Genomic DNA, 22,963 nt, shown 5'->3' with positions numbered 1-22,963 from the left:
AAATCTCCCTACCCTGGAACACCACTTCTGTGCACAGATCCTCATATCTCAGTCCACTCTGCATCTGTGACCCAAAACTAGGAAGGTTGACAAAGCCTGTCACAGGCTCCAATATGGGTCTGGCACCTCCCATTACTCCAGTGTACAGTCTTTCCCAAGATGCTAGAATGCTCTACACGTGATATGCTCTTGCCTAATCCAGTCTCCAGTGTCAGAAGACCTCTCTATCTGTCTCTCTAGACAAAGGATTCACTGAGACTTCTTTTGGATTTACCCATCAGGATTTTGTCTGTCTGGAGGAGTTTTGTGGACAGAAGTACACTGCTTCCTGCTACTTCATCATAGAAGCCACATGCGTGCTACCAAATTTTTGAATAACATAAAGCTAGACGCAGTAGCTAATACAATAGACGAGAGTTTTCAAATCCAAAAATATCTCGTCTTGAACAATAAGCCAAATAAAGTAAAATGCAATTTAATAGGGATAACATCTCAGATTTTATCTATCAGATATAGGTGTAGATACAGAGAGAATATATATCTGGGGCTGTGTAACTAGTATGTTTCTGTGGCATGGCATGAAGTCCCAATTTTTCTGATTTCAAGGCCGGCCATTTAGCCAATGTAGTGTGCTTAACAATATACCACCCATTCCCCTCCCCACCACCACCCCTCCTCCACCCCCCAACTTAAACTTTGAAGTCAGGAACTTTGGGATTTCATGTCATGACACTGACATGTAATAGCTACACACCCCCACATATATTCTATGATACCTAAGTGATCATAAGAAAGTCAATTAGCCTCTTAATGCCTCAAGCCACAAGGCTATAACTGATGATTTGAAAAGCTGCATTGATGGCATTATGTTCAATACTGGAAGCTACTTACACTGATGAAATCATAGGTTTGGATAAAAAAATACATATAAGATATAGGGGATACGGGTAAATAAAAATTCATTTTAAAAAAGTTGTATTTTACTTACCTGCAAATTCAGTATAAGTTAGCAATGTTTATGACATAGCTAGCAAATGAGCTAATGCAATCAGTTTGATATTACAAAAAGTGACAATGATAAGCTGGAATATGTCTACAGGAAAGTGAATAGGATGGTGAGAAGACTGGAAACCATGCCACATAAAGATAAAAGCAATCTGAGATGAGAACTAAGAGAACTAGAAGATGTGGACTATACCTATAACATTTTCTAGTCTACCAGTTTAATATTCAGATATTCAGATGAGTATTCAAGTACTGATTTTATCAAAAGAAATAAATTTAATCTTGTATGATCAGTACTTGATGAATCCAAGTTTGCTTTTTCTAATTTCTGCTTCATTCAGAAGACAAACTCCTGTCAATTACATATGTGACGGATTATAAAGAATAATAGGGATATTACAGGAACAGAGAAGAACAAATGGTGACCATATTTTGAAAAAAGGAGAAAAGAACTCAGTCTAACTATAGGCCAGGAAGCTTAACTTTAATTACTGGCAAAATTCTGAAACTGAACATTAAAGACCAGATTTAGTAAACATCCAGAAAATGAAACAGTAATTACAAAGAGTAAGTTTGGATTCAAGTACCGATCACGCAAGATTAAATTTATTTCTTTTGACAAAGTCAGTACTTGAATACTCATCTGAATATTAAACTGGTAGACTGGAAAATGTTACAGGTATAGTCCAAACCTAGGTTTAAGAAAGGCATTGGAAAGTATCTAATGCTTTATTCTTGCGAAAAATATAGAAAGGGCTGGACTAGATCAATGGTATCAAACTCAAACAGAAATATCCCCTGTAGGCCACATATTGACTTAGAAAGCCCCAAATTAACATTATCCAGGTTGTGCTGTATTTTTACTTTTGTTAAACATTTCCTGATTTTTTTATACACACACACACACACACACACGTGTGTGTGTGTGTGTATTTTAGGCAATTGGGGTTAAGTGACTTGCCCAGGGTCACACAGCTAGTAAGTGTCAAGTGTTTGGTCTGAGGCCGGATTTGAACTCAGGTCCTCCTGACTTCAGGGTCGGTGCTCTATCCACTGCGTCACCTAGCTGCCCCCCAATTATATTTTAATATGGTTCCAGAGGCCCTTGGAGTTCTGTAGTATCAGTTTGATACTTCCAGACTAGAGGACACAATGAGACAGATTCAGAACTGGTTAAATGGCTGAACTTAAAAATTAGCTATAATGATTTGGTATCAGTTTGGCAGGATGTTTCCAGTGGTGTAATCCAAAAGGTTTTCAGCTTGGTCATGTGTTATTTCACAATTTTATTAATGACTTAGATAAAAACAGAAAATTCTCATAAAATTTACAGATGACAAAAGCTGGGAAGGACAGTTAACACTTTATGACAAACTAAGGATCCAAAATGATGACAGGTTAGAATAGTGGGCTAAATCTAATAAGATGATATTTAATAGGAATGCATGGGTTAAAACAATCACTGTCACAAGAACAAGATAGAGGAGGAATGACTAGGCATCAGTCTGAAAAAGATTTAGGGTTTTCAGCAGACTATAAGCTCCATGAGTCAGCAGCGTGTAGAGCAGGGAAAAAAAGCCAATGTGATCTTCAGGTGAGAGTGTCCAAGAAAAAGGTGAGAGTTTGTTCTACTATACTACTCTGCCATGATCAAACCAAAACTGGTGTACCTGTTCAGTTGTAGGCACTACATTTTAGGAAGGAAACTAGTGGAGAGTGTTCAGAGAAGAAAAACCAAAATGGTCAATGGCCTTGAGACCACTTTAAATGAGGATTATTTAAGGAACCAGGGAATGTTTAATCTGAAGAAGAGAAGGCTCAGAGGACCTGAAAAACTACTTGTGAGGAAGAGGGATTAGACATGTTCTTTCTGACCCCAGAAGATAGAACAAGAAACAGTGACTAGAACTTGCAAAGAGGCAAATTTAAGCTTGATATTAGGAAAAACTTTCTAAAAAATAGAACTATGCAAAAGAAGAATGGACTTTTTGGGGAGGTAATGCATTCCTCATCACTGGAGGACTGCAAGCAAAGACCGAAAGACTATCATGGGTCAAGATATGTTGTGGGAGCAGGAGGACGGGAGGATTCCTTTTGGGGTATGTAGACTAGGTGACCTATACCTACTACAGGACTGATGTTCTCATACTTCTAAAATTCTACAACATGGTAACTGTCTTCAAAAATTTAATGAATGTCATAGAAGAAGGATTAGATTTTGTTTTATCTGGGCCTAGATTACCTCCAATTCATCATGTATATATCTCATTTTATACAGAACTGTTTACATATCATCTCCCCCATTAGACTGTGAGCTCCTTGAGAGCAAGAATTCTCTTTTGCCTTCCTTTGTATGCCCAGCACAGTCCCGAGCACATAGTAAGTATTTAACAAATAAATACTTACTGACTAAATGACTGACAGAACTATGGGAAATGAACAGGAGTTGCATATTTTGGCTCACTATAAGGAAAAACTTCTTAACATTTAGAGCTATCCAAAAATGGGACATGCTGCCTCAGAATATAATAACGTTTCCCATCACCAGATGATATAGAACACAGACTACAGTCAGGAATGGCATAACGAAGGACTCATGCTTCCATGGGCTGGGATGCCAACAAGATGATATGCTATGATCCAATTTATTCATATTTATGATTCAACAAAAAACATCACTATTAAATGAGATAGAAGTACTTTGTTCCGTATTGAAATTTCAATATTTCTTCTTAATATCACCAGTATTTCATGGGCTGACATTTATTTCCAATAAGCTTCCTGAAAATTAAGAAACTAACACCCAACAGATTTTCATGTTTCTGTATTTCAAGAGTTCTGTAAATTATGGAACACAGACAAAGCACTTTCCATACAACCTCCCTGAAAAGCAGAAAGTTCAAGTAATATTATCACCCTTTTACAGATGAGGAAAGTAAAAGATTTTCCTATAATCACAAAGCTAGTAAATCTCAGAGCAGAGATTTGAACCCAAGTTTTCAGACTCCAACTTGACTTTTTACTCTACTATGACTTCTAGAAAAACTTAAAACTATAGCTACTTACTTCCATCTTGAGAAATGGGAGCAGAGGCATCTGACAAAATTGCTGCACTGGCAGGGTTTGCAGAAAAGGCTGTCTGAGCCTGAATGAAGGAAAAAAACAGAAGTGCACACTATAAATGTTGTATATTAAGAATATCAGTTATAATTACATAGTAATCATTACTTCAAAGTAAACTGAAAGTCTTACAATACTTCAGGAAAACATTATTTTAAGCACATAAGTAATATCTTTCAAAAAAAAATCTCCTTCAGCCTAAGTTCATGAAAATAGTAAGTACACTTAACTTATAACTTAGTCTGAACTTTTAATGAAACTAAAACAAATTCTGGCATCCTAAATAAAGGTTAAGAGACTAGTCTTAATGTTAAAAAAGATTAAGTACAAAATCAGAGGCATTATATACCATTACTTATCCATTTATTTCAGTATAAATTGAGCACTTAGTGAAATGATCCTTAAACTCCATGTTAAAGTCCACAGAGCAACAAAGTAGATTTCAGAGACTACACCAGGCCTGAAATCTTATGACTACTATTAGTTATGTGACAGGAAGCCTATGCCCCATGGGAAAAATATTTATCTCCCATTTTGTATGTGCCCCAAAATGGGGCACTCCCCCGCTACAAAGGATAAAGAAGAGTCAGTCCTCCTGTTCTCCTCACTGATGTCACTAAAAGAAGGACAGACTACAGGTACCAATGGGCAAAATGATAGTGTGAGATTTTTGTCAAAGTCAGACTCAGGTATTTTGTGCCTCATGAATCACTTACAGAGACCTAAAGCTCATTTTATAACAAATAAAGGCTAATGTCTCTGGTAAAAATGACCTTTAGGTTAAGCTTTGAAAAAACAACAACAAAAGATACACTATGTTTACCACAGACTCTTAATAGTACAACAGATATGGTTGTTAAAGACTTAAAAGTATTTCGTTAAGTCATATAAAGAATAATTTTAATATCCAAAAAGAACCCAGAATGTGTAACTCATGATAAGGTTATAAAGTCATGTACTAACAAGGATATCCTTTTGCTGTAAGATCCAATCCTAAAATATAGAGTATCTTAAACTCAGATATTTGTCTATAAGACACCAAATTCAGATACAAGTTTCTTATTTTGAATGCTCTACACTGGCTTCCTATAGCAATGGGACTAGGAGTCTAAGAGTCGGTTAAGAAGATGGCAAATGAAAATGGCCTCTTCTTATATCAAAGGAGGAATAAAACAAACTCAGCTACTACACTTTCACTGTACTTTTTCATTATTAGTCTTACTATAAACCTCAATGAATAGAAAACCTGAAAATTGCTATAGTTTAACTTTAATCAAAAAATGAAATGTAATAATTAAGATTCTCCTGAATACTAGACATGCCTTGACTAATTAAGCCCAGTAAAAAGTGACCTAACCTTTTTTCCTTTTTAAAAACTGCCAGAGCACTCTATACTTTTGTTCACTTACATTATATCCTGTATTACAATTACTTGTATCCTTGTCTTACCTCCCGCACTAAATTATAAGCTTTCTGAAGACAGGAACCTGGTATCTTTGTATATCTTTCAAAGTCTATTAGAGAACTTAGTACAAGCTGAATGAACATCTATTTGATGGCTCCTCAATTTCCTGTGTTGGCTCTTTAACCAGCTCATGCTTGCTAATGGTAAATGTCCCATAGGGGCTCTGTGTCCTGGGCCTTATTCTCTTCTTTCTATATACTATTCACTTGGTGACGTGATCTCATCAAGTATTGTGGATTCACTGATTCTCAAATCCACTTAACCAACCCTAACCTCTCTGCTGACCTCCTAACATCTAGTTATTGTTGTTCAGTAGTGTCTAACTCTTCATGACCCCATGGAAACAGCGTGCCACTATTGTCCATGGGGTTTTTCTGGCAAAAACAGCAGGGTGGTTTGTTATTTCCTTCTCCAGTGGATTAAGACAGAGGTTAAGTGACTTGCCAGGGTCATACAGCTACTAAGTGTCTGAGACTATATTTGAATGCAGGTCTCCCTGACTCCAGACCCAGCACTCTATCCACTGAGCCATCTAGCAGCCGCATCTTACAGCTCCATAGCTCAACATTCCATAGATATCTTAAACCAACATGTCCAAAGCTGATCTCATTATTTCTCCCCAAAATTCTCTCCTCTCCTAACTTCCCTATTTCCACATCAGGCAACATCATCCTTCCAATCTTCTAAGCTCACAGTCTAGGTGATTGTCATCTTCTGTTTTCTGAAAGCTATGCTTCTCATACTTGACTCCTCCCTTTCTCTCAGTCCCTGTATCCAATTTGTGGCCAAAGCATGATGATTTTACTTTATCACACTTCTCACAAATGCTCCCTTTTCTACAAGACCTTATCACTTCATACTTGGACTATTTTAATAGACTACCAGTTGGTCTCCTTGCCACAGGTCTTACCCCACTCCAGTTCACCCTATACACAGCTGTCAGAGTGATCCTCCTAAAATGCAGGTCTGATTTGACACTATGTCCAAAGGTTTATAAAACTATGCATACCCTTTGACCTAGCAATAACACTACTAGGTCTATATCCCAAAAGAGATAAAAAACAAAAAGGAAAAGCTCCTATATGTACAAAAATATTTACAGCAGCTCTTTTCTGGGGGCAAAGAACTGGAAATTAAGGGATGCTCTTCAACTGGGGGATGGCTGAATAATCTGTGGTATGTGATTATGATGGAATACTATTGTACTGTAAGAAATGATGAGCAGGATGTTCTCAGAAAAACCTGAAAAAAACTGAATGGGCTGATGCAAAGTGAAATGTACTGTGTACAAAATAACAGCAATATTGTAAGGTGACTGGTTGTGAATGACTTAGCCGTTCTCAGCAATGTAACAATCAAAGACAACTTTGAAGGACTTGTGATGAGAAATGCTATTCATCCCCAGAGAAAGAACTTATGGTGTCTGAATACAGATTGAAGTATACTTTTTTTAACTTTATTTTTCTTGAGTTTTTTTCCTATATTTTCTTTCACAACATGACTATTATGGATATGTTTTGCATGACTACACATGTATAACCTACACAGAATTGCTTGCCTTCTCATGGTTTTTGGAGGGGTGGGGAGAGGAAGGGAGAGAATTTGGAACTCAAAGTTTTAAAAACAAATGTTAAGAATTGTTTTTACATGTAACTGGGGAAAATAAAATACTAAATAAGATTCTCTATGAAAAAATAAAGTAAAATAAAATGCAGGTCTGACCATGTCACTTCCCTACTTAATAAATGCCAATGGCTTCCTATCACCTTCAGGATCAAATATAAAATCTTTTGGTGTTCAAAATTTCCACCCTACCTTTCCAGTCTTCTTATACCTTATTACCTCACCCCATCCCAATGTATTCTACAATCCAGTGACACTGGCCTCCTTCCATCTCCCAACTCCATGCCTTTTCACTGGTTGTCCTCCATAAATTTCCATTTACTCTCCCTCCTATGTCTCCTGGCTTCCGACTAAAATCCCACCTTCTACAATAAGCCTTTACTGTTCCTTCCTTAAGTCTAGCACCTTCACTCTGTTGATTATTTCCAATTTATTTTTTATGTACACAGTTGCTTGCATTGTGTGTCTCCTACCAGACTGTGAGCTCCTTGAGAGAAGGAACTGTCTTTACATCTTTTCTTTGTATCCTCAGTGCTTAACACAGTGCCTGGGCACATAGTAGGCATTTAACAAATGCTGTGACTGACTGATTTGTCCAAAAGAAAATATTCTTTAAAACTAACTCCACAGCTGTGAAAGTTTCAAAGCCTTAAAAGAATTGCATCAATGTAAATGCATATATACTAAATATTGAGCCATGATTTAATTGTCTCTAATAGCAAAGTCTCTAAGATTTCATGAAGCCCAATTAAAAAAAAATGTCCTCAGGCTGTTGGGCTGCATTGAGAGGCATAGCTTTCAGAAAACAGAAGATGACAGCTATACTCTATTCTGCCATGGTCAGATTACATCTGGAGTATTTTGTTCAATTCTGGGAACCACATTTTAGGAAGGGCACTGATAAGCTACAGAACGTATCTAAGATAACCAGAACAGCAATGGATCCTGGGTCCATTTCACATAAGAATATATAAGTCAATCAGTCAATAAAAATTTAAGCACCAGGGGAAGCTAAGTGGCAGAATGGACAAAGCACTGGCCCCGGAGTCAGGAGTATCTGAGTTCAAACCCAGCCTCAGACACTTGATGCTTAATAGCTGTGTGACCCTAAGCAAGTCACTTAATGCTGACTGCCTCACAAAAAATAAACTTAAGCACCTACTATGTGCCAGATATTGTACAAAATACTGAAGACACAAAAAGAGGCAGAAGACATTTCCTGTCACAAGAAGCTCACAATCTAATGGGGGAGACAACTATCAAATAAATATGGTCTTTATATCAAGAAAAATTTCCTAACAACTAGAACTATTTCAAAGTGAAACGGGCTGTCTCAATGTGTGTCTACGAGCAAAGACTAGATAACTACCACTTGTCAGATGTGTTATCCTGAAAATTATTCTGTGATGTAAGGGTTGGACTAGATGACCATTTTGCCCATCCTGCCCAGCTTAAAGTAGAAAACAGCTTCACTATATTAGAGCAAATAAATGACTTCTAAAAAGAGAACAAAGAGATGCAAGTAATGTCATAGTTGATGTTATAAATGGAGGCATCAAACTTTCAAAAGCTGTGTGAGAAGAATCAGTTCACAGAAACCATGTTTTAATCTGCATCTCAAGTCATCAACTAAACAACTGCAGAGTAATGGTAGGAAACAGAAGGTAAAAATACTGTTTTAGTATTTTTCCTTGAGCATTCATTCTTATTCTTCATTTATATCAAGAATATTTATAGTAACCCCTTTCATCCTCCCCTCCCCACCCTTCCAAAAAAAAAAAAAAAAGAAAAAGAAAAATATGCTTAAATATACCTGAATTACTTTATCTACTTTCAAGTCTTCAAGCGATGGATATAAAGACATTTTTGCAGGATTTTACTAAAAAGAGAAGAAAAAAAGTTAAATATCTCCAATCCAAATAACTTGCAAACACCTTATAAAATACAATTATGGTTATTTTAAAGCCCTGTTTTATAAAAATATATAGTAGAGCCACATGTTCATAAAGTTACCATATTGTATTAATATTTAATACAATAGTTACATTCAATAGCAGATCAAACGATGGAAGAATATGAACATACAATTCATAACCCAAGCTGCTGTTGCTCTCTAAAGCTAAGTTCATGAAATATTTGAGTACTGTAATACTATTTTAGGCCTACTATTTTATATGTGAGAGGCAGTGTGGTGTAATGACTAGACAGCACTGATATCAGGAAGACGTGAGTTCAAGTCTTGCTTCTAGCACATCCTGGCTTTGTGGGAGAACTACTTACATTTCTCAATGCTCCTAAGAAATTCTCTAATATGATAAATTGCACTTTGGTTGTTAACTTGAATGGTAGAGGGAGTTTCTAACACAAATGAAATCAAAAGGTCAGGATCAATTTTTCCACTCCCTCTCAAACTCATACAATTATGTCACATTGTTTTGGATTTAAAATGATAAGACTGTGACCACTTGCACGTGGAACCTTAGAGATTGTCTAAGAACCATAAAGATCAAGGGAATGGTCCACAGTCTCTATGGCTCACCACCACCAACATATTCTGTGACCTTACGCAAGTAAATTTCACAATCTGGGCCACAGTTTCCTTATCTGCAAAACAGAAGGGTTGGAGTAGACAGATGGTCTATGAAGTTTCTTTTATCACTAACATTCTAATCCAAAATAATTTCATAAATGTGCCACAAATTATCTGGAAATATATTAAAGAATATAAAAGCCTGGTGCATGGGAGTTATACAGCATGAAACAGGAAAATAAAATAAGAAAATGAGATCATATCCAAACACTTCCATTTAATTGAAAAAAGTTATTTTGCCAACTTATCCAATACTACTACATAGAACATTAAATAGGAAAGCAGGACAGCAACTTGTTCCAAGGCTGTTCCTATTTGAATTCCATAAAAGACCTATGGAAGAAATCAAAACCATGTAGGAATAAGGTAGGGTACATGTTACATCTTATCTAAAACTGAAGAATCCTAAGATCTGCTTGGTGGATCTTTAGAAGACCACATTACATTCTAATACTTTTATTCAACTTCAAAAAGGAAATATTTTATCCACTTGTGAGAATCAACAGAATAAACACAAAAGATTAGCAAGACATCTTTCTATCCAATCAAAAAAGATAAAAATGAGAATAATTTGGGCAGCTAGGTGGTGCAGTGAACGTAACACCGGCCCTAGAGTGAGAAGGACCAGAATTAATATTTGGCTTCAAACACTTAATAGCTGTGTGATCCTAGGCAAGTCACTTAACCCTAATCACCTCAAAAACAAAAAGACAAAAAAAAAAAAAACCCTGAAAATTATAGCAGCGGACATATACAAGGACTTATGCTGTCAGATATACATACAGCTGAATCCACAAAAAGACAGAAATACCCCCTTTCTTATTTAACACTACCACCACCACCCAAGGTAAAAAGTTCATATATTAATAACACCAGAGAATTTATTTAGGCTCCAGTTCTAGGAAACTATCATGCAGCTTTGCTCTAACACCCTGTCACACCATCCACCCCAAAAAAGCAAGAAGCAGTAAACACTGCTTCTGCCAAAGAAAAAGGAAAGGTGTGACAGATGAAAGGTATGTTCCACTCAGTGCTCCAGGTCACAGGGACTAGAGTAGAATAAAGCATTAAGACTAAGGCAACATGAGTTAGAACCCTAGATTGTACTAGTTGTTATCGCCTGAAGGTTACTCAGGGTAGAGATCTAACCCCCACCTAGCCATACTACATTCCCCAACATCAGGAGACAAAAGGCACCCAGCAGCCCAGCTTGGGCCAGGATCTGTGCTGTAGTGGTAAAGGTAAAGAATACTCCCAAAGTATTAGGAGGCAGGGAATATTAGGAAAATGCTCCAAGATGAAATTTTGATCAAGAAAAACCTATACAGGGGGCAGCTAGGTGGCACAGTGGATAGAGCACCGGCCCTGGAGTCTGAAGGACCTGAGTTCAAATCCGGCCTCAGACCAAACACTTGACACTCACTAGCTGTGTGACCCTGGGCAAGTCACTTAACCCCAACTGCCTAAAAAAAAAAAAGAAAAACCTATACAAAAATCTGGCCTACAAGCAGATAAACCAAAGAAGACAGAAAAAAAATAAAAACAAAAACTTCGAAGTACCTCAAATAAATATGATAAAGGAAAATCAACTAATATTCAAGTCTCAGCTCAAGGACCACATTCTGTGAGAAACCTTTCTTGATCCACAACTGCTAGTGCCTTAACTACATGTATTTACTTTGTATATACTTACATAAGCATGTACTGTTCCCCCTTTAAAATGTAAGGTTCTTGGGAGCAGACTTTTATTTTTGTCTTATTTTCAGCATCAAGCATAGTGAATGCCTGGCACATAAGAGGTGTTTGATAAATTCTTGTTGACTGACTAAATATTACTCATTACAAGACTACCTTATAGACTCTGAGAAATCATTGATTGCAAGAAACTCCAAATTGGTCCAAAACAGAATTAAACTCTTAGAAGAAATCAGAAACAAATTTAGGCAAGAATATTTTGTAAGTGAAGTACCATTATGAATGCCATTTTGCAGATAAGAAAACTGAAACTTAGAGCAGCCAAAACTGCAGCAACCAAAGCTGCTACAATGTAGATTAGCTAATTAGAGCAGTGATTAACAAATACCTACCAACTGATGACTTTCAGACGGTTTTGGGTTCTGTCCTAGGTCCTCTTCTCCCTCCATACTACTTCATTTGGTGATCTCATCAGCTCACATGGATTTAATTATAATCTTCCTCATATCTACCTGTTCCCTCTGACATGTCTCACTTTTCATGATCCATACTATCCTTACAGTTTTCTTGGTAAAGACAATGGAGTGGTTTGCCATTTCCTTCTCCAGTGGATTAAAGTAAACAGAGGCTAAGTAACTTGCCCAGGGCAACATAGTTAATAAGTGTCAGAGGTCACATTTGAACTCAGATCTTCCTGACTGAAGATCTTACTGCTTTACCTACTGAGCCATCCAGTTGTCAAATCTACCTATCCTGCCCCAGTATCTCTGTTGACTTCCAATCTCACATCACTGAACTACCTTTCAATCACCTCTAGATATCCAGTAGAAAGCTTAAACTCAACATATTCAAAATGAAACTCATTATTTTTCCTCCTAAAATCTCCCCCACTACTACTACCTTCCTAATGGTGCAGTGCCAGGTCTGCAGCCAGTTAGACTCATCTTCCTGAGTTCAAATCTGGCCTCAGACACTTACTAGCTGTGTGACCCCCGGCAAGTCATTTAACCCAGTTTCCCTCAGTTTCCTCATCTGTAAAATAAACTGGAGAAGGAAATAGCAAATCACTCCAATATCTCTGCCAAGAAAACCCCAAATGGGGTCACAAAGAGTCAGACACGACTGAAACGATTGAACAACAAAAATTACTATAGAGGATACCATCTTTCCATCCCTCACGCTCACAACCTAGAAGTCATCCTGAATTCCTCACTACCTCTAACCCCTCATAGCCAAACTGTTGCCAAGGTTGGCTGGTTTCACCTCTGCAACATCTCTCTTATACACAGACACTGCCACCTTTCTCTGGTATAGGCCCTCTTCACCTCAGGCCTAGACTACCACATTAGCCAGCTGGTGGGTCTGCCTGCCTCAAGACTCTCCCCATTCTAATCCATCGTCCATTCAGCCATTAAAGTGATTTGCCTAAAGCACAGGTCTGACATCATCTCTCTCCTTAAAAAATTCTAGTGGCTCCCTTTGGCTTCTTAGGATCACATTCAAAATCCTGTTCGGTTTTCAAAGCCCTTCATAACATAGCCCTCTAACCTTCCCAATCTTCTTACACCTCACTCCTCAACACATACTCTTCAGTCCAATGACAGGGTTCCCCTTGCTGTTTCAAGAACAAAGCACTCAATCTCAGCTCTGGGTACTTTCTCTGGATGACTCCCATGCCAGTAAAACTCTCCTTCCTTAACTCCACCTACTGGCTTTTCTGGCTTTAAGTCTCAATTAAAATCCCTATAGGAAGCCATTATTTTCCAACCCCTCTCGATTCTAATGCCTTCCTTCTCTTATTTTCTGTTTATCCTGTATATAGCTTCTTAGTACACAGTTGTTTGCTTGTCTCTCCCCCATTAGACTTGAGAATAAGGACTGCTATTTGTTCTACTTAGCACATCGAAGGCACTTAATATTTACTGACACTGGTTTATATAGAAGCTCAGATGAGAAGCTGCATGCAAACTAGTTCAAAGGGGAGCTAATTCCAAATTGGCCATATCCTTTACATTTTTAGGTCTCAATTTTCTTATTTGTAACATAAAGATATTTCTGCTCATACTACCTACAACACCTGGTTTTTGTAAGAAAAGCATTTGAAAGCTATAAAGTGAATGCTATAATGAAAGCTTGTGTCATAATTTGTGGTTGTCTCTAATCCTGCCATTCATTCACTCACTCAGCCAAAGAATACTTATTACATGTCTACTATGTAGGTCTTTTTTTTTTTTCCCCCTCTCCTCCAACCCTTTGATTTCATTGGTATAAGGGGCCTGGATGAGACACTTCCACTAACAACCCATACGTGCACCTGGGCTTCAACTAATCTTAGAGAGCTGCCTAAGGGTACTCAGATGTTAGGCATTAATATTAAGTGCTGCAGATGCAAATTTAAGAATAAGATACAACTGGGGCAGCTAGTAGGCACAGTGGATAGAGCACCGGCCCTGAAGACAAGAGGACCCGAGTTCAAATCCAGCCTTAGACACATAACACTTACTAGCTGTGTGACTCTGGGCAAGTCACTTAACCCCAATTGCCTCATAAAAAAAAAGATACAATCCACATTCTTTGAACTACTCGGGTAACTCTTCATTTTCCATCAATGTTTCTGCTTCATTTGACTCCATAGAATAACAAGCCCTCAGCCAGAGACTTGTGTCCCCTCTTATCAGCTTCCTTTTACAGTCTTTCCCCCATTAAGACTGCAAGACTGTAAATTCCTTGAGGGCAGGGACTTTTTCTTTTTTGTATCCCCAGGGCTTAGCACTGGCACATAGTTTTTGAGACTGTTGTTGTTCATGCTTCGAAGAGGACCAATGGTACCCTGGAGTGATGTCTGGACTTGCCCATGAATTGGATTTAAGTGAGGTAGAGGTCTACAAATTCATTAGGCTCACTCTCTCTTCCAATCACTGAAGACCAGTGGCAAGACAAAAGTCAGGATGACTGGCAATGGGGATGCAGTGGATGACCTTGATGTCTTCAGTACCTGACCAAGCTCTAAAGGCTCCACTTCACCTGTATCAACTGCTTTCTCGGCCTTGGAACAAATTGTTCTCACCTGCCCATTCCATAGGGGAAGTCTTCAACTGCTTGGGGTAGTTTCTTCCATAACTCACTAAGGCCTGAAAGTTACTCTCAACCTGGTTTAGCCTGTCTACTGAGACCCCTTTACTAGGGTGTAGCCAATGCTCACACTCTACAGCTTCTTGGAGTCACAGGTGAGAGCTGGGTAAAGGGGAACACCAAAGGTGGATGAGCAGCCCTGAAAAGGGCTCAGCAAGCCCTCACAAGAGAGGTGTTAGTTTTCCCTGAACACCCCACATGCCCTTGGCACAGAGTAGGCACTTAAAAAACGTTTATTGAATTGTACTGAATTGAATCTGCCCTTAAGGGTAAAGCAGGAAGCCCAAACAATCATAATACAAATAAAAATTACAATATACAAGTATGACAAGAAAATTTCTGGCTCAAACTTCTTTCCTGTACTATGCTAAGAGGGCACTTCCCCAGCTTTATTTTGAGTTTCCAGTCACTGTTCCAAGATGCTAGGAAGGTTACATCTGCAGAATCAAAGCTGGGAAACAAGCCCTGGGTCTTTATTTTCCCCTTTCTGTTATTTGTTTCCAGATGAGTTCCTTTATCTTTCCCTTCTGCTTTCAGTGTAATTCCACTTTCCTACATTACTTACATATTTACCTATACAATATCTCACATGGGCCCTCTTCTTTCCAGTGTCACCACAATCACACTAGTTTAGGCCTATACTATTGTAAAAGCGTATTCAACTACTCTTCCTGCCTCCATTCTAGCTTCTCTCCATTTCTTCCTTCACAACATGGCCAAAGTAATCTTCTCTGATCAAAGTAAACACATCTCTGATCACATGACTCCTTTGCTAAAAACTACTCAATGGCTCCCTATTGACCATACAAAGTATAAACTATTGATTTTGGCATTCAAAGCCCTCCAGATTCTTATTCCAACCTGCCTTTCCAGCTTACTTCAAATCTCAGTCTGTTCTTATTCTGTGGGGTTCAGCAAATAGTACAACACTACGTCCTCTATCTGTATTAGTATTTGATCACGATAACTCTTTGTGTCTTGAATGAACTCTCCCCTTCATTTGTCTATTAAAGTTCTTCCCTTTCCTTCTAAGTCCAATTTGGTGATGTTTTCTCCATTAAGATTTCTCTGGTGCCCATCCCCCATTCTCCCTACTTACCTAAAATTTTCATTGCACTTTGCCTGAACCTGTCCTTTGAATATTCTCCCTTGTACATTTTTTGTGCACATTTCTCTTCCCTACCTAGTAATTCTATTATGAAGGACCTTTCTCATGTTTATTTCTATATTACTATCACCTGAGAGTGTCTTTCATCTAACAGGCACTGAGTAAATGTTGAAATTAGATGAAAACCAATGTCCAATCTTATTCGGAAAAACTGATGATGAAGCATACTCTCATCCTAGTGAAGAAGTAGTAGAGTGAGTACTGTTACATAGGCACCGTATTGATTTGTTTTACTTGAATGTTTCTTTGTTATGATCAGGTGGGGAACATATGGAGGAATTCATGGGAAGCAGTTGTGGTAAAATGGGCAAAAAGAATCAATTAAAAAATTCAAAACATTTTAAAAGTAATTAAATGAACCTCCCTACCGATCCTAGAGACTTTCCTCAGATAGTTTCCCTTTGGTAACATGTCTTCCCTTTAGCATTTACCTAACCCACTGCTATTCTTAATATTTATGTTCTAGGTTTTGATTCCTCTGACATTCATTTAAACCAGATTTTACCTTTCCAAAAGTGCCAAGCATAGAAGAGAAACACACTCCTTTCTTGGGATCTTCTCTCTCTACTTACCTAGAATTAAATTGGTTTACATCTAACAACTAGCAAATGATCCATTTGACTAAAGGTGACCATCAGAAAAAAATATTTCCAGGAATATCCAACAAATCTTAAATGTTACCATATGTTCACATAATAAAAACATCATTATGAGAGCTTTGCCTGAACTTGGAACAAAAGACACACTAAAGGAAGATACTAAGGTGAAGGATGGGAGGAAAAAATGACCTTCCTTCTTGGAACAAGTGACTAAAATAGGATCATATTGCTGGAAATAACCTCAGAAACCATCTAGTTCAATCCCTTCCTTTTACAAACAAGGGGAAGAAAAGCACAGGCAGGTTAATTGGCTTGCCCCCAGTCACACAGGGTACTAAGTGTCAGAAGTATCTGGAGACCTGTCTTCTGACCAAGCCAAGAGTTCTCCTACTGTACTCAAAAAACAATTTCCTATTCATTTGTCTATTACTCTGAAAAAATAAAGACTGCCTGAAGGGCAATAGAAAACTATCATATGCATACATACATAACTGAATTAATGTTCCACAAAGGATATTTTTCTTAAAACCAACAAGTTCCTTGTTCCATGTGTCTGAACTAGACTGTGGAAAGACAACATGGTATAGTAAACACTGTTAGGAAGACCTAGGTTCAAATCCTGCCTCCAGCACTTATTAGCTGTGTGATTAGGGCAAATCACTTCATCTCTTGGGGGCCTGCATTTCCTCAACTGTATTCCCTTCTAGCTCACTAGTGATCTTGGGTAAGTCAAGAGACTTAACCTCTCTGTATCTGCCTCATCTGTAAAATGAAGGGATTGTACCAGGATGACCTCTAAAGTTTAAGCTCAAGATCTCTGATCCTATTCATTTCAGACCCTTGTTCCAAGAAGTAACTTCATACCTTCATGTCTCAATTAATATTCCCTTTTAGTATTTCTTTTGTTTCAACCTAGCACACAACTGATATTCATGGTTTTCTTACATAGATAAATGTTAACATTTAAGATGGACAAAACACTAAAATCTTAGTGAGCCTCAGTTTGCTCATCTGTAACATGGCCATACCTGAATCTACCTCAAAGGATTGTTGTAAGTCCCAAATGAGAATGTAAAGAGTGTTGCAAACTTTAGAGCACAAGAGAAATGGCAGCTATTATGTTTACAGACAAGGAAACTGAGGCCCAGAGAAGTTAAATGACTTTCTTATAGTTATAGTGTCCACACTACAGTGTCTTGCCATTTTGATAATAAGTATGGTATCCTATCCTTCTTAATAATATCTTAAAAAAAAAAAGACCAGAAATTAACTTTGCCAACCTTTAGTTTAGTTTAGGTTACAATTTTATGGTTACTGAATAAACTTTTTGAAAAGCTTAATTAGTTTTTTTATATTGCTTACTTTGTAATATTCAGCTCAAATGTCTTGTGGAACTACCAAGCTGTATAAGAGTTCACTGATGATAACCAATAAACTATGAAGCTACAATTTTTACATTTGTACATTTATGTTCCCAAGCTAGGATGAGAAAAAAATGAAATGACTAGTCAAAACTAAGATCTTTACATCTTCTGCACATAGTGTGCATGTTTTTAGGAAATCCTAAAATCAATAAGTAGGGCTCACAGAGAGATACTACACAATCTTTACAAGATACACTTTGAGGTAAAACTGCAACTTATGAAAAGTCAAGTTAAATCAAAAAACATTGTATCAAGTGTCTGCTATGGACCAGAAACTGTGCTAATAACCATCATGGGTGAGGTTAACCATCTAAATTTTTTTCCCTTTAAGTCACTAGTATTGTTTTCCCTCAAGTAGAGGCTAGCAGCAGAAATTTATAATACATATTAAAATTTGGCACAAAATATGCTCCGGAAACACAGACTTTTGACATAACCTTGGAAATTCCTGTCAAAACTATGTCATTCAAGTTTAAATGAAAAGTTCATGTTATCAATTCCATAAACCTTTATTAAGTGCCTACTACGGGCTAGGCATTGTACTATCGACTAAACAGTGTAAACAACAATTCTTACCTATGTAAGTAAACTGTGGTCACTTTCCCCTTTTATTAGAAAGGGACTGAGACTCAAGCTCTGGATCACCAGATCTCCCAAGGCTCTTTCTTCGCTTTTTGCACCCACACCCAACAGTGTTTTCCATTGGATCCACCTTCTCCAGAAATAAAGGTTTTCGCAGCGAGGGAATGCTTGTGTAATCTCCACGCCCCGAGGAAGGCTTGGGAGCCAAAGCTGCGCCCACTAAACAAATAAGCCCCCCCACCAGACTCGAGCCGCCCAAATAATTCCGACCCCGCGACGCCCCAACAGCAGGAGGGGCGCAACCAAGCCGCGGCAACTCGCAAGCGTTTTCCTTTGGGGTGTCTTCCCCTTGTTTGTGAATGTCCCGTCGAGCCTCCCGCAGGCAACGGGGGTTCGGGGGCAGGCGCCCCGAGGTCCGCGCCCCTCCCTGCCCCGGGAGGGCGGCCCGGCCAGTCCCAGCGTCCGGCCGCAGCCCACGCCCTTCCTCCCCCGACCTTCGTCGGGCCGGGGGCGGGGGGCTGAGGTTATCCGCGCCCCCCCAAACCCCGAGCCCCCCAGGGCCTCCCGAGCCCGCGGCGCACTCCGAGGGGCGGGGGCCGATTCCCACTAGCCGTCGGCGGCTCCTCCAGGGAGGAAGCCCCAGCGCCGCCTCCGCCCCACCCCCCGGGGGTCACCGGCTGAGCTCCAAGGGCTGCGCCCTTCAGGTTCCCGTCCTTCCCCCAAACCCACCGAGCCCGGGACGGGGTCCTGCCACTCCTCCCCGCCAAAAGCAGCTGCTCACCCGAGCCTTCCCGGCGCTCTCCTCCAACGGGCCCCGACCGCTGCGCCCCAGCAACGGTTTTCCGATCCTCTGGGGAGAGAGAAGTCCGGGAACTGAGCAATCAGTCAGCGGGAGACTGACGTCACCCACACAAGCCCCGCCCTCCGCCTGCGCAGACAGCTCTCCGAAATCCAGATCAGGTGACGCTCTCCTGTGCCGCTCTCCTCCGCCCTCAGGGTTGCCAAGACAACCTTGGGGCTGGGCTAAGCCAGAGAGACTGAGGAAGGAGGAAGGGAATGTGGTTTGGGGTAGAGTAGCTGCTCCTTCTGCTCACTGCTCTGGTTCTCATCCTTCCGCCCCCAGAGGACAGGGGAAACCATCAGCAACCACTCTGAGCAATGACTCACAGCTTTCCAGAGCACGAATTTCGTCTGTAGTCATTCCCACATACCTTTTTCCATCCTTAGCTTAGCACCGTGCCAGGCACATAGTAGGCGCTTAGGCGTTTAATATACGTTGATTGATTGAGCTTCAAACTCAGTGCTCTCCCTCCTCCGCTCCGCCTATTGACCTCTGTGGCTCCTTTTGAGTTTCAACTAAAACCCCACCTTCTACAGGAAGCCTTCCTTAACCCCCATAATTCCAGTGCTTTCCTTCTTTTAAATTGGAATGTTTTTCCATCTCTCCTCTGACTGCTGATCTCTCAGAGAGATCTTCCTTTGAATCCCAACTAAAATCCCACCTTCTACTGGAAGCATTCCTTAACCCCTCTTTATTCCAGTGCTTTCTCCTTTTAATCATTTCGTATTTATCCTGTATGTAGTTTGCTTTGCATATATTTGTTAGAATGTTGTCTTCCCCATTAGACTGTAAACTCCTTGAAGGTGAGGACTCTTTTGCTTCTTTTGTATCCTCAGCACTCAGCACAGTATCTGGCACATAGTAGGCTCTTAATAAATGTTTTCTGAATTGAATCAATATATGTTTATTGAATTGAATCTTCACATCCCACTTCCCCCACTACCTACCTTCTGAACACCTGGATCCCCAGAGTTCCATCTGTAAAGGGATTCTCTGGTCAAATGCCCCCGTGTCTGAATACTAATCGTTAATCAATTGCTAAATGTAAATATAATTATATTTTAAGCAACGAAATTTCAAATATGAATGTAGCAAAGGAGTTGACCATGGAACCCCTGGTCAATTGACTTCCCCTCTGCTCCCCATTTACTTCAAGAGATTTTAGAATGTAAGGAGGAAGTGATGGTTTTGAAGGAACACAGCCTTGTCAGACACTGGGTAGTCTCATTGACTGGTTGTAGTGGCCTGCCCTCTTCAGACTTTGAATAGTCCGTTCATACACAAAAGGATCAAGAAACTAGATTAAAGTTTTTAAAAGACAAGGGTGCCCTTTTCTCTGCATAACAATAATAATAGTAATAATAATAAGAGCTATCATTTATATAGACCTTTAAGGTTTACAAAGCACTTTATAGGAGTTATCATATTTGATATTCACAACCCTGTGAGATAAGTGCTATTATTATTCCCATTTTTCAGGTGAGAAAAATGAAGCTAAGAAAGATTAAATTATTTGCCCAAGATCATGTAGCCTACTGTTTGATTTGGGCAAATGGAAAGGGCTGAGAGATTAAAAGCAGAAGAGCAAACCCTCCTATCTAGCAAACAGTTGAATCAAGTCCAAAAGAGAACCAGTTACGGAAAAAAGACTCGACATTTGAAATTTTACTCTTTATATTTTCCCTTGTATATTTTGGAGAATGCAACAAAGGAAATGATTCCCCACCACCCCACCCCATGTGATTGCCAGTAGCATCTTGGAGCAGAAGCACATAGCAGTGTCTGGAAGTATGGGGTCCATCTGAGTCAACAAGAGGAGTTAGATGGCAGCTGGAGATAGGATCCTGTTTAGGAGATGGTAGACCCCAAAACTGAAACTTCTATGAATCCTACAGTATGGATTCCAGTTCTTTCCCAAACTGCACACCTGTACTTTAGTCCAAGATTTCGACTGAGCCTTAAGGCAGAAACAGTGGAGACTACAGCAAATATCAAAACTATTAAGTATCACCCAAGGCTTAAGGGGCCCAGAAGAACAACTTATCCAAAAAGTGATACTATGTTCTTTGAGGAACAACTCAAGGAAATCCTGAGAAGACACTGGAAATCTGCAGCACCAGAAGTATTGATTGCCTTGGCCTTGGGTTCCCTATTTGAGTTCCATTCTATTTGTAAAATTTACACACTGATGTTGTATATATTTATGGGTGAGTATGCCCCAGGCTTATGGAAGATATGTTTTGTTGTTACTGTATTTAACTATGTTATCTGGGGCAAAACCTTTATTATCTGCTAATTGTGTCCTCTAGTTGGCTATTAAGAAGAAAACATCAGAAGAGGCTCACAAGGCATAAAGTTACTAGGGTGGTCCCCTAAAACATCTTGTACTTGGAATAGTTATTCTTTAGTGAACTCAGCTATGAATACTATTTGAGGGAGCAGACCAGAGGGAGTGCTATATTATGGGGGCTCTGCCAGGATAAATTTTGGATATCTTATGAATTAATAGAAACCCACTGGGAAGATTCTTTTTTATTTCTGCCACCACTGAAAATGCTTAAAACACAAAAGACTCACAAGTACATATTAACAAATACAGAAACCAAAAACAATAACCTGTCTCTTATATTACTCCCTCTCCCAAAAGATAAAGACAACTTTGTGAAACTGTTGAAACACATATTCTGTTTGCATCCCAGACCCGCACTGTCAGAGCAGCTTACAACAGATATCCTGGCCATCCAAGGCATGGCTTGGACTTTCTTAGACCTTTCAATAGCCGTATCTTCTTGGTAGTGGTATTTGTTCTCTTCTGAGGTATAGTGATACTATGGTAATCACCTCCCAGTGGTCAGCTAGCACTCAACATGATGGGGTGCTTGGGTGCCTGTGCTTGGACCCCAATTTCTCCCTAGCCTCAGAAACACTAACCCTGGCAGTTTCTCTCCAGCCCAAGGACACTGTGCCTAGCAATTACTCATGAGTATACCCCAGCAAGACACTTATCTCTCTCCCTGGTGCAGTTACACAAAGCTGGGTGAGAGAATGATGGGCTGCTCAGCCCCCACCCCTAAGATCATGACTCTGGAAGCCTCCCAATTTTTTAGTAGGCTCCTGTCCTGGAGAAAATTTTCTCTTGTTGCAGAATGCATTTTCTGATCAGGACAGAGAGAGAGGTGCCAGGCCCAAGGATTTTTGTCCCTGGCTGACCCAAGGACTCTTCCTCCTGCCAGATCCCCAAGGTCCATGCCTCTGATAACCCCCTCACTGTCTGGTATACTTCCCACACTTTCCCATCCATAGCTTCCAAAGACACCTGGACCTTTAGATTACCTAATTAGCATCTCTGGCATTCCTTTCCCATGCCGTTTTCCATATAAACGCCAGCACCATCCTCTTTCTCTTGCAGGTTTCTTAAAGACCTCTGCCCACTGTATAGCATAACAATAAATCTTTGCCAACTTGACTCAAAGAATGCTTGAGTCTGTAAATTCATTCCAGACAACCCCATCCTGAACTCCAGCGTTTGAGGGATCTCTGAACCTCTCAGACCACAACAAACCCAAAAATTCCTAGCATTTTTACTTCATGAGCTTATAATAACAGCTAGAAATATCCATTTCTCAAGTTCACTGATTTCTATTCTGTGCTCAGGGGAGAAAACAAAAAGCTAAAGGTAGTTAAGGACTCAGGCTCACACAAACACCATGTTGTAGTTG

At 39.5% G+C, this 22,963-nt stretch overlaps 1 protein-coding gene across 3 annotated transcripts in view; it reads right to left on the bottom strand.

Moving 5' to 3' along the window:
- LOC114054165 (syntenin-1) overlaps nucleotides 1-19,308 on the bottom strand; it is a 36,078-nt gene extending 16,770 nt beyond the window's left edge. Inside the window, exons 1-3 of one of the 3 annotated variants that reach the window (XM_027877325.1) lie at nucleotides 19,185-19,308; nucleotides 9,027-9,092; nucleotides 4,072-4,150 (exon numbers count right to left, since the gene is read on the bottom strand). In XM_027877325.1, coding sequence (XP_027733126.1) covers nucleotides 4,072-4,150; nucleotides 9,027-9,077 — 130 coding nt within the window. In that variant the 5' untranslated portion in view covers nucleotides 9,078-9,092; nucleotides 19,185-19,308. Of the gene's footprint in view, nucleotides 1-4,071; nucleotides 4,151-9,026; nucleotides 9,093-18,397; nucleotides 18,482-19,184 lie in introns of those variants that run through there. The other 2 variants (XM_027877323.1, XM_027877324.1) reach the window with 2 other exon arrangements.
- Between the last annotated feature and the right edge of the window lie 3,655 nt (nucleotides 19,309-22,963).

This window comes from Vombatus ursinus, unplaced genomic scaffold (assembly GCF_900497805.2).
Source record: "Vombatus ursinus unplaced genomic scaffold, bare-nosed wombat genome assembly UNPS02014812.1, whole genome shotgun sequence".
Taxonomy (NCBI): domain Eukaryota; kingdom Metazoa; phylum Chordata; class Mammalia; order Diprotodontia; family Vombatidae; genus Vombatus; species Vombatus ursinus.
This window is presented reverse-complemented; position numbering and strand designations above follow the sequence as displayed.